This window comes from Lepus europaeus, chromosome 21 (genome assembly GCF_033115175.1).
Source record: "Lepus europaeus isolate LE1 chromosome 21, mLepTim1.pri, whole genome shotgun sequence".
Taxonomy (NCBI): domain Eukaryota; kingdom Metazoa; phylum Chordata; class Mammalia; order Lagomorpha; family Leporidae; genus Lepus; species Lepus europaeus.
In genome coordinates this window covers 57,359,323-57,371,860 of record NC_084847.1, presented here as the reverse complement: position 1 = coordinate 57,371,860, position 12,538 = coordinate 57,359,323, and the positions used below count along the sequence as shown (strand labels likewise).

Below are 12,538 nucleotides of genomic sequence, written 5' to 3'. Positions count from 1 at the left end.
CAGTTCAGCTCAGTTCTGCTGCAGGCAGGAAATAAAACAAACCCAGCCCGGCGTGAGGGCCCGGCGGCAGCACAGAGGCCGCAGGCAGACAAGCACCCGAGGAGCCCCGTGAGAGCTGGTGGAGATGGTGCCGGCGGAGCTGAGTGTGGCGGCGGCAGAGGTCGCCCCCCGGGGCCTGTGGGGAGCCAAGGAAGGGTCTCAGGAGAGAGCAGGGTTTAGGACAGATGGGAGAGAGGCGACGCCACCTGGATTTGGCTCGCAGAGCTGAAGGCCAGAGGTGGGGATGGAGGAGGGAGGCTCTCGCAGCTGGCCGGGCTGTCTCAGCCCCAGGAGTGAGAAGGGGGTTGGGAGCCCTGTGCACCTTCCTCGCATCAACCGGACACTGCTTTTCAGCAGATAAGACCAGGGGACACAAACAGAAAGGGCAGCTGTGATGGCAAGGGTGGGTCTCCAGGGCAGAGGGTGGCCTGGGAGACAGAAGAGGCCCGAGCTTACTCCATAGGAAAGGTAGGCAATTGCTGCTGCCTCATCCCCAGAGCCTGGACTCGTGGGAAAAGAGCCGCTCAGCTGGAACTGGACAGTGGCTCCATCTCCCCTGCAGCCCCAGGTTTTTCATCACGCCCTGTGCTGTGGTCTGTGGGGGAAGGCCTGTGCCTGGGGCTCCATCCCACGTGGCTATGTCCGGGCTCCTGTCCCACGTGGGCTGTGTCTGGGCTCCTGTCCCACATAGCCATGTCTGGGCTCCCTCTCCCACGTGGCCATGTCCGGGCTCCTGTCCCACGTGGCCATGTCCGGGCTCCTGTCCCACGTGGCCACGTCTGAGCTCCTGTCCCACGTGGGCTGTGTCTGGGCTCCTGTCCCACATGGCCTGTGTCCGGGCTCCTGTCCCACGTGGCCATGTCTGTGTCTTCCACAGCCCAAGTGGAGGCGGCATTCTACGAGCAGTGGTGGTTCCTCCTGGTGATGGCTCTCTCCAGCCTGATCATCGTCCTGCTAGTCGTGTTTGCCCTGGTCTTGCACGGACAGACCAAGAAATACAAGAACTGCAGCACAGGTGCGGTGCCCACCTTCCCTGCCCCGCCCCCGAGCGGCCCTGGCACGTTGGCCTGTTCCTCTCCCCTGGATTGGCCACGCCGACAGTTCCTTTTCTGTCTGGAGGCAGCAGTCAGGCAAAACCAGAGCCGGACATGGGCGACCAGGCCTCTGTGCAGCCACTGCTGGGTTAGCCCAGTGTCGCAGAGGAGGCGCTGGGGGCACGTGGTCTCGGAGTCTGTTCCCCCACCTCACTGCTGCTGTAAGACAAGTGTGTGTTGGGATGTGGCGGGGAAGTGTCGAGTGTTCGGTGGAATGCTGTTGCGTACTGTCAGGAAAGCAGGGGACCGGGCACAGCACAGACATTCCGGCATGGCTGTGGTACACGGCCCGGCTCGTAGCCCTCCGAGGCCCCATCTCCTGTTGTATTGCCCACACAAGGCCCACACGTGGCAGAGTGGACTCCGGTCAGTGGGCCTGCACCTCAGGGAGTCTGTTCTTAGGGAAGTGAGCAGACGGCACATCGGGCTGACCCCGTCTCCATACAGGTCAGATGCAGCCGAAAGGCATGGACGTTTCTGGAAGGCAGAGCTGGCTTCCCCCTTAGGGAAGGTGCCCCCTATGGGCACCATGTGCCTCGGTGCAGGGGGTGACTACACACAGCCGGCTGCATGACGCCAGACACCTGGCATTAGTGCACAGCGTGCATTTTACTCCTGGTTTTGTTTTTAAGATTTATTTATTTATTTGAAAGAGTTACACAGAGAGAGGAGAGGCAGAGAGAGAGGTCTTCCCTTCAATGGTTCACTCACCAATTGGCCACAATGGCCGGAGCTGCGCTGATCCAAAGCCAGGAGCCAGGAGCTTCTTCCGGGTCTCCCACGAGGGGGCAGGGGCCCAAGGCCACTGCAAGAGCTGGATCGGAAGTGAAGCAGCTGGGTCTCGAACCGGCACCCATATGGGATGCCAACACTTCTGGACAGGGCATTAACTCCCTGTGCCACAGCGCTGGCCCCACTCCTGGTTTTTAAAAACTTCTCACTTGGCTGGTGCCACAGCTCAATAGGCTAATCCTCTGCCTGCGGTGCTGGCACACCAGGTTCTAGTCCTGGTCAGGGCGCCAGATTCTGTCCCGGTTGCCCCTCTTCAGGCCAGCTCTCTGCTGTGGCCTGGGAGTGCAGTGGAGGATGGCCCAAGTGCTTGGGCCCTGCACCCACATGGGAGACCAGGAGAAGCGCCTGGCTCCTGCCTTTGGATTAGCACGGTGCGCTGGCCACAGCGGCCATTGCAGGGTGAACCAACAGTAAAAGGAAGGCCTTTCTCTCTGTCTCTCACACTGTCTACTCTGCCTGTCAAAAAAAACTTCTCACAGTGACCAGTGAGGCCACTCCTTTGCTTAACCAGAGCACAGCTGAGCTCTGCACCAGGGCCTGCTCTGTGCCACACAGAGCCCACTGAGCCCGAGCGTGTGGTCACCCGGGATGCAGACGCGCCGCCTAGCCTGCCTACTTGCCGAATCTCGCTCTGTCCTCCCCTTTCTCACTGCCTGTCTTTCCTGAGACCCCCGATGAGATGTCCAAATAAGCAGCTGGACCAGGCTAAGCCCTTGGGGCAAGGAGCCACCCCTGCAGGCCCTTAACCCCAGCAGTCAGCCCCATCCACCCCTGTGCCGGAGAGGGCCGTAACCAGGCGCCCGAGATGCTTCGCCGATTGCCTGTCCGATGCTGAGCAGTCCAGCCCTCCAAGAAATGATTTGTTTCTCCTGTATAAGTTCACTTTTAACACGGGCTTGTGAGTCAGTTTCACTCCTGTGGGAATGACAGTCATGGTACAGGCAGACGGCTGCTACACAGTCCTGTGTGGCGCCCAAGACAGCTCGCTGCTCCCCTCTCCCCTCGTCCTGAGCATGGGCTCAGATCGTCAGATCTGACCTGCGGTTCTGCTGCTCTGCCTCACCCTGGAGGATTACTGAAGCCCCCGGAAGGTGATGCTTGTCTTCTGGCCTGTCTGCCCTGTTGCCAGGAGGCCAGCAGGACCCAAACCTGCACTGTGAGATCCGTCCCCCGCCCACCATCCTCACCTGAGCTTCCAGACGCTGCTTCTCCCTAGCTCACCTCCATCAGCCCCAACCCTTCACCTGCTGCTGCTCTTTGTCCAGTGGGTGCAGGAGCGCCATGTGCCTGACACTCTGGTGTGCACAGGTGCTGCCCGGGGGCCAGCAGGCCTGAGAAGTCCGTCCCTCAGAGAGCTCCTTGTGGACACTGGGGAAGACAGAACCCAAGCGAGCAGGCGTGCAGGGGAAGCACCCCAGGTTGGGAGTGTCAGGCCTGTGCGAGGGCTGGGGAGGCAGCAGGAGTCAGGATCTGTTGTCTACGCAGGGAGCACAGTCCCAAGGGTAAGATTTTCTTGGCTGTGGTTCTGGTTAAGGTGGAAGGCAGTGTGGCATTCTTACTAGCAGACTCAAGGCTGTGCTGGTGTCATGGGGAGACAGGGAGCATCACCCTAGGGACCCAGCAGACCCCTGTGGAAATAATGTATGGGCACACCAATCACGAGAGCAGAGCGTCCGCCTGGGCACCAAGTCCCACACATGTCCCCCAGGGGATACCACCCCCAGACAGAGGGGGCCACCGGGCTGGCATGCAGCAGGGGGAGTGAGCTGGCCAAGGGCAGGCGGGAAAGCTCTGAGGGCTGTGGTTGCCTGTGTCAGGGGCTGGCAGACAGCACGGGGCTGGGGGGCGGGGACAGACCATGCAGTCTCAGGAGGACTGTGCAACGTGGCTGACGCAGCAAATGAGTTGGGAAGCCACGGAAGTGTGCTTCAGTGCCTTGTAACTTTCTTTGTTCAGTCTGTTAATGCCCTGGAATTGTCCCCACGTTTGTAGACTTAGGTGTGCAGTTCAGTGGTCCCCTGGGAGACAGATGCAGTGCCCGCCAGATCTCTGCGCCACAGGGAGTCCTGTGCCCTGAGAAGCAGTCACGTTGCTCCCTGCTGTGTCTCATGAATGTGAACCTGATGTTCTGAAACGTATGGGGTAACCCTCTCCGCTTTCACAAAGTCTATGCTTTCTGAGTACACTCCCTAAAATACGAGCAGGAATACTAGTATTGTGGCAGGAGACACAATACAAAAATGCAAATAGAGGGATCGTCAAGAACTTCATGTAAATGCGTGTTATAAGGACAAGCTGCCTAATTTCTCAATTTTAAGAAATATTTATTTGAAAGGTGTAGTGACAAAGTGGGAGAAGCAGAGGGAGGGAGATCTTCCATCCGCTGGTTCACTCCCCAAATGGCTGCAAAGCCAGGGCTGGGCCAGGCCAGGATTCCTCCTGGGGCTCCCACATGGGTGCCAGTACCCATGTTCACTGCTTCCCCAGGTGCATTGGCAGGGAGCTGCATTGGAAGTGGGAGAGCCAGGACTGGAACCCACACTGCGATACAGGATGCCGGCATCACAGCCAGCAGCTGCACCCACTGTGCCACAGCACAATTGCACACTTTTTTCACAAAACTAACCTTTAAATGTTGTCTTTCTGCACGTTTTTTGGAGTAGCCTCATCCTGTCCCTTTGCTCCAGCATTGGAAGCAGTGCACAGCTCCTCTCCCCGCTCAGCTGTCTCCCGAGCCAGACCGGGGCAAGCGTGGCTCTCTCCCCCTTAGTACGGGCACAGGAGCCCCTGTAGCCAGCTGACCCAGGCGGGCCACTAACCAAACATCTGCACCCTCTTCCCTGGCTGCCCAGGCAAGAGCATCTCCACCATGGAGGAGTCTGTGACCCTGGACAACGGGGGATTTGCTGCCCTGGAGCTCAACAGCCGCCACCTCAACGTCAAGGGCACCTTCTCCAAGAAGAACGGGACCAGGTAGGCAGGCGGCCCCCAGCCGAGCCAGCAGTGTCTGCCCAGGGACCCGCTGGCCCCCACGTGCCCCTGTGATCGCAGAAAGCAAAACATGGACGCACCTGAATCCAGGAGGCGGGGCCGGTGGAGGCCAGGGCTGTTTCTGGACATTCCTAAGGATGCAAGAGGCCAGATCATGGGGGTATGGGGACATGACCCGGACACCTGACAGGCAGGAACTTGGCCTTCTGGTCACTCTGGGGAACTCCCCGTCCCCGGGGCATCGGATTCGGTGTGGCCGTCAGCTGCACACCCTGGGTGTGGCGGTGTTACGGTTTTCTGTGCCTCTGTGAAGCCCAGGAGTTGCCGCTGTGGCTTCTGTTCTGGGTCTGGAACCCCAAGGCCGCCTGAACGGTGCCAAGGCCCATAATTCACAGCAGGAGACAGACCACATAGTCTCCTCACTCGGCCCTCTGCCGCCACCTTCTCACAGCAGTGAGCCTTGTCTGGGGCTCCGGGGGCCCTGGACAGCAGGAAGGCCCCTCACAGCGCACAGGAAAAACCATGGCCAGCCAGAGACTGCCCTCACCAGAGGTCCTGGCCCCTACTTCGGGGGAGTAAGAAACTCTCAGTCCCACACTGTGTAGAATGAGTCAGTGCCATGGAGCTTTGTATCAGCTGCAAGATCGAAGTCCACCGGAAGTTGGAGCAGAACAGTGTATGTAACAAGTTCAGCGGCTTAAACCACACACATTACCTAAGGGCTTCCATGGGTCAGTTTTCTGGGCCCACTTCACTGGAGCCTGTACTCGGGGTGGCACCCAGCCACCAGCCAACTGTCGGGCAGCGGTACTGTCATCCGGAGCTCAGCCAGGCCAGAGTCCCCTCCTGCGCTCCTGGGGCTGCAGGACCGAGGGCCCTGGCTGGGGGTTCACAGTCCTCTGCCGTGGGGTCTCGCGGGCCATTCCCAATGTGTGGCTGGCCTCTAGCATCTGTCTCCAGCTGGCCAAGGGGCCTGACGTAATGTCATGTCATCCCAACAGTGGAGCCCTTTCCGTGTGATGAAACCTGACCCTGGCAAGGACTCCCCTCTCCACATCCCATTGATTAGAAGCAGGGCACAGGCCCAGAACTCTGGTACTGGTCGGGGGAGCCCCAGCAGCGAGGGGCCAGCTCACTGCCTACCACAGCTAATACCCACCTGGCCCAGCAGTACCAACTCCTCTAGTTTCCTTTGGTGGGATACAATCCACACAGCCTTGCCTGGTGCTCATCACCTCCTCCGTGACCGTCTTCACCTCGGTCCAGTGTACCCCTCCTCCCCGGCACCCTGAAGCTCCTGGTGCTTGGTACTTGAGCTCCTCCAAGGCCCGTCCACAGGGGCAGGGGCTCGGGCCTTCATGTCCCCAAGCCTAGCCAGTCCCTGAGACCGTCCAGGAAGGGGGAGCTGTAGACTCATGAGCTAGGCCGGGCTGGGACTTTGTCCATCTGTCAAAGCTGCGGATTCCCTCATTCAGACCTGCTGAAGCCGGATGGCAGCCGGGAGGCTCAGGGAAGGGCGTCTTCTGCCCAGTAACTGTGGCATCTGTCCGTCCCCAGGTCCCCGCCGCGGCCCAGCCCGGGTGGGCTGCACTACTCAGACGAGGACATCTGCAACAAGTACAACGGCACTGTGCTGACCGAGGGCGTGAATCTCAAGGAGAACTCGGCAGACGCCTCAGAGTCCGAGGTTAGTGCCCACCGTGCCCCCAGGGGACAGCCGCCACCACTCCCCACTTACAGTGAGAGTTCCCCACCCCATGTGAGCCACACGCCGTTCCCGGGGGGAAGAGACACAGCTGAGAAGACAGCCACCCCCAGGCTAGGCTGATTGCTGGAAGAGCCGGTCCCTATGTCCTAGAGCCAGAGTAAGAGATGGGCGAGGCTGGGGCTCCCGAGGGCCCCGGCAGAGCAGAGAGCCCTGCACGGAGCGCCCGGGGGCCGTGCATGTGCCAGCCGGATGCTCACATACAATCTCATCCGGTCCTGGAGGAACTGGGGACTCGGCCCTAGCACGGCGCTGCTGGACCAGGCCTAGCAAAGAGTGTTCACCTTCCCAGGACGCAGCTCTCACCTGCAGGCCTGTGTGCTGTTTGCTTTCAAAGATGCACCTGACGTCTTCTTAGGTCTCCATGAAACCTGACAGTCTAAACCCCAGAGTGAAGCGCACCGCGGCCCGCAAGTTGGATGAGGAAGGGGACCACCAGGCAAAACGGGAGCTTTCTCCCTGCTACACTTCCAGCAGCCTCCTAGCCTCCCCACAGAGCTGCTTGGCTCGCTTCCGGGTGCAGAGGGGTGTGTACACGGGGGGGGCGGGGGGGGTCAGGGTCAGTTCAGATTTGAGTCTAGGGTCGTGCCCACACCGTGGGCCGGGACTCGGCGCAGCACAAGGGATGGAGGGGGAGGGGGCAGCCGTGGGGGTGCGGCACGGCCTGTCCTCACGTGTTCCGCCCAAGTCCTACCCTGACCAGCACCGAGCACCAGCGGCTGCAGCAGAGGTGGGAGTTTGTCCCCCTCCGCCCTTACGTTTTTCTTTCAGATGTGCCGAGCTTTGTAAGGGGCGAAACTCAAGCCGTTTGCTGGGCACGTAGGCCTGCCCCACCTCTTGGCATTCATGCTCTAAATCAATATTTCATCTGAAACCAGTCTCACCTTCATTTTGACCTGAATTCGGGCCTTATTGAGCCCCGAGGCTCTGGACAATGGCTTCTTTCCCACCGCGGTTTGTGAATGAACTCAGGGAGAGACAGCAGGTGGGAGCAGCCGCGCCTCGGCCCCGCTCAGCACTGCGTGTTGTTGACTGAGGATGCCAGGTCTGCTGCCTGCACCATGTCCTAGGGCTGGCGGCAGCGGGCAGCCGTGCAGGTACTCGGGAAGGTGCCGTCGTCTCGGGTTGACGGGTTGCCAGGAAAGAGCCGCCTGCCTTCCGTGAGGAGGAGGCAGCCGGTGTCCTGCGTGCAGAGCAGAAGCAGCGCCTGGCCCCCAGGGAGGGGAGCACAGCACCCAGCAGGCCTTTCTCTGCCTCAGGCAGCTGCCTCGCCTCCGGCCTGGGTTCCTGGCCCTCTGCTTGTGGGCACACACAGTAAGAGTGCACGATTCTCACGGCCGTATGTCCTGAGCTCTCCCCGTGGGCCAGGCCTGGGGCAAATCTCCATTCAGGGCTAACGCCAGCCCTACCAGCGGGATGAGGCACCTCCGTGTTCTGAGACTGGGGTTTGTCCGCAGTTCAGCTTAGCACCCACCCATCTCCGGTTGTGCCATGACCGCTGACGGCACACCGGCGGCAGCCAGGGCGGTCTGTCCTTGTCAGGTTCTGTCGCTGTAGCTGATGACTGCTAAGAAACAGCTCTAGTTCCATGGACTTTTCCCTGTGATTTTTCTTATTTCTACTGTGATCTTCAATGCCTTCTTTCTGCTTGCTTGAGTTTACTTTTTCTAAATTGTTAACTAGGAAATTTGGGTTGTTGACTTGCGACCTTTATTTCTGGTAAATGCAGGTTGAATATTGCACTGTGTTTGCTGGGTCCCGCACACGTGAGTGGCACCAAGGACACATATCCATCCAACCACTGGTCCACTCCCCAAAGTGCCCAGGAGCCAGAACGCAGTCCAGGCCTCCCACACACCCGTCAGGGACCTGCTAATCCCCCCCCCCCCCAGGGTGCAGGTCAGCAGGAAGCAGGCGCTATGTTGTGCTTTGGTTCCACTCATTTCGGGTGTTTCCCAAGATCTTTTGTCATTTCTGTAACACTGGTGATTTAGGATTGTGTTGTAAATTTCCTCCTGTGTGTGAACTCAGCTTTTCCTTTGTTGTTGTTAATTCTATTGCATATGGCCAGAGAGACACTCCTTTTATGTTTCCCATCCTTCTAAATGTCGAGTCTTGTTTTATGGGCTAGCGTATGGTCCGTGTGGGAGAACACTCCCTAGCCACGTGAGAAGGCATCGCACCCGCTGTCAGAGTTCTAGACGTGTGAGGTCCGGCTGATCTGGAGCCACTTCCTTCCGTGCCTTTACCCCCGCAGTCACGCGTGCACTGGTACGTGGACATGACTGTTGTTGGGCTGCCTCTCGTCAGCGCTGTCAGTACCGTGTACTCTGGGGCTCTGTTGTGAAGGGCTTAGACGTGGATGCCTGTTACATGTGCTTGATTACCGTGCATCCTTTCCGCTTATAGCATGCCCCCCTTTGTCCCAGTAACAATCTTTGTCTCCAAGTCTACTTTGCCTGGCATTGATATGGTTACTCCAATTCTTTCGGTTACTGTTTATTTACTTGAGTGTGGTGTCCATCTGTTTACTTTCAACCTGTGTCTAAATCCGGAAGTCTCTGTGGGCAGCCTCTGTTGGGTCACACTGTCCTGCCTAGAACCTGGGTTGTCCATCCACTCTTACCTAACGTAATTACTGAGAAGGTAGATTCATGTCTGCCATTTTTGATATTTAGCTTCCATGTCTCCTATCTTTTCCATTTTTCCATTCTTCATTTTTCTTAAATGGGTTTTTCTAGCCCATCATTTTTTTAAAAGATTTAATTTATTTATTTGAAAGAGTTATACAGAGAGGGGAGAGGCAGAGAGAGTGAGAGTGAGTGAGTGAGAGAGAGAGGTCTTGCATCTGCTGGTTCACTCCTCAGTTGGCTACAATGGCTGGAGCTGCGCCGTTCTGAAGCCAGGAGCCAGGAGCTTCCTCTGGGTCTCCCACGTGGGTGCAGGGGCCCAAGCACCTGGGTCATCTTCTGCTTTCCCAGGCGACAGCAGAGAGGAGGATCGGAAGAGGAGCAGCCGGGACTCGAACTGGCGCCCATATGGGATGCCAGTGCTTCAGGTCAGGGTATTAATCCGCTGTGCCACAGCACCGGCCCCTAGCACATCATTTTAACTTCACTATTGTAGCTTTAAATCTTTCAGTGACTTGTTACTGGCTGGCTCCAGTATTAATGTCTACTTTACATCTACACTGAACTTCAGTAGCATATAGACACCTCGGTTTTACACAGCTGTGTTTCCTCTTCTTTTTGTGCTCTTATCACACCTGCCTTACCTGGGTGTGTTAAAAACAGAACATACTGTTAGTTACTACTGGAAACAAGTGCGTGTTGAGACATTTCTCCACTTTTGGCCTTCTTTACTGTTTCCAGTCTTCTATGTTTCTCCTTGTGCTCAGGTGACCATCGTGTCATTTCCTTACGCCTCGTGCTGTCCCCGTTAAGTAAGTCGCACGGCTGTAGGCCACAGTCCCGAGCAGTACGATCAGGTACCTTTCATGTGACTGCCTTTCAATACATGACTGGAGTCTTTAACAACTGCCCGTGTGAGGACCTCTGCTGTGCCCGCTGTCCCCCAGGGGGCTTGCCTCTCCCAAGTCTCAGTTGCTCTCGGCCCGGCAAACTGTCTTGGAAGGCAGGTCGTCTAGCGTTGAACTTTTCAGTTTTTATGTATTTGAGAATGTATTTCATATTCATTATTCTCATTTACTTTTAATTGCCTGAAAGAAAGATACAAACAGAAATCGTCATCTGTTGACTTAGTCCCCAGATGCCCACAAGAGCTGGGGCTGGGTCACACCAAAGCCAGGATCTGGGACCATGCAGCTGCCGGGGACTCGAGTGCTCTGAGGCGTCACCTGTGTGCCGGGGTGTGTGTTAGCAGGAAGCTGGATCAGAAGCAGAGCAGGGACCCAGCGCAGGCACTCCGATGCGGGGTACTCGGGCTGCTGTGCCAAACGCCCACCCCCACACCTTTTTTTGAAGGTTCTGGTGGATTCCGTTCTCAGTTGAGAGTTTTCCTCGCGGTACGTTGAGCATCACCCCATTGCCCTGTGTCCCAGGTCTGATTAGACATCAGCTGTGTGCATTACTGCAGCTCCCTTGTACACGATGAACTTTCTCTTGCTGGTTCAGTCATCTCTCTGTCGTTCCCAGTGTGGCTATGAGATGGGTGTGGATCTCTGCGTATCTTACCCTCAGTGTACCTAGCTTGCGGGTGTGCAGACTTCCTCACCAGACCTGGTAAACTGTAAGTCGTCCCCACGTCAGCTTTTTCAGCCTCTTACATGTCGGTGCACTCAACACCTCACATTTATTCGACGCTCTGTTCATTTCTCATCAGATTACATAATTTCTACCAACTTATCTCCAAGTACACTTATTCCTCTGCCAGCTCAAATATTTAAAAATTTTAAAATTTAGCCATTGTATTTCTAACTCCAGAATTTCCCTTTTTAACATAATTCCTGTCTCCTTATTATCATTTCCCATTTGGTGTGACACTGTTATCAGACCTTCCTTTAATTCTTAAAATGCAGTTTCCTTTAGTTCTTTGCAAAAAATCAGAACCACCAGCTGGAAGCCTTTCCCTGCCAGGGGCCCTCGGCAGCTGCCGGCTTTGTTTCTTGTGGGTGCAATGCACTTTCCTGTTGAGTTTTAAAACCAGATTATTTTCCATAATACTTACATATTGTGCTGATAGCTATCCTTAGAGAGTTTCTGCTGCTGATTAGATGTTTGCTTGGCCACGTGGCTGGACTCGCCCCCGAGACCCGGTCTCCTCTGCGGCGTGTACTCAGCTGCCACTCCTCGGAGGGACAGCCTGGGCCCTGCAGAGCCTCCTGGCCACCGGGGTGACCGTGTTCTGGCCAAGTTCTCTTGGCCTCTCTCTCACATCCCCCCTAAGATTCTGGATGGCCCACCATTGTTGGCACTGCACCCAGCCATTGACCCCACTATCTGCTCACCGGCGTTTCTGACCACGTCATGGAGACGAACTGCTCCAGCCTCTGACCCATCCGACAGCCCTTCTGCTGTGGCCAGGTCTCGCCAGTCTTTGACACGTTCCTCCTAGTTCCAGCTACCTCTCTCTCGGCTCTCTCTACACTTGCAGCCAGTTCACTGCTTCCCTGCTGCTGTGTGGATCACCAGGCTCCTCTGAGTTTTCACCCTAAAATCTACTTTTTCAACAATGCTTCCATGTAAGCTCTCTCCCAACACACACCATTCTCAGATCTGTTCCCGTGGACTGTCCCCCCACCATACCCTCTGCCTAGGCCGGACCTCTGTGTCACTGTCCACATCTGAGGGTGAGGACGGCAGCCTCGCTCTGCTTGTGCACACCTGCTACACAGGCAGGGCACTGGCGTGAGGTGGGTGGCCTCCCTCCCGGGGAGGAGCTTCTTCCCCACCCAGGGGCTAGTAGGGGGGGCGATCGGGACCCAGGGTCCTCAAGCGGCCACAGCTCATGTAGACCACCCAGCCTATGAGTGAAGGCTGGTAAAGGGCAGGAGCCCAGCTCTCCTGGCTCTATCCACGTGGAACAGAGTCTTCTGCGTGGAGTTGGGTTGAAAGAGGTGAAAGCTGGAGTAGAGATGCCAGTGGTTCTTTAACCCCATTTAAACCAGATTCCTGGACGAGGACCCCCATCTTCTTGGCCACAGCTGCTCAGGGTAGAGTTTGCATCACACGGAGCGGGGGGCTAGTCATGACCCAGATGCACAGACTCTGTGTTTACTGAGATGGTGAATCTGCCCGTATAAATCTCTCTCCACGTGTGATCTTCCCCGAGCACCATTCCCGAAGACTTTGAGTGGTGGTGTCTGAAGTGGTTTTCACCAGTTAAAACATTGTTCCAC

At 56.9% G+C, this 12,538-nt stretch overlaps 1 protein-coding gene across 1 annotated transcript in view; it reads left to right on the top strand.

Annotated features, from left to right (window-relative positions):
- Window positions 1-12,538, top strand: part of SDK1 (sidekick cell adhesion molecule 1) — a 983,380-nt gene that overhangs the window by 965,085 nt on the left and 5,757 nt on the right. Inside the window, exons 42-44 of the mRNA XM_062180134.1 lie at window positions 917-1,054; window positions 4,778-4,898; window positions 6,474-6,603. Of these exons, the coding sequence (XP_062036118.1) occupies window positions 917-1,054; window positions 4,778-4,898; window positions 6,474-6,603 (389 nt within the window). The remainder of the gene's footprint in view (window positions 1-916; window positions 1,055-4,777; window positions 4,899-6,473; window positions 6,604-12,538) is intronic.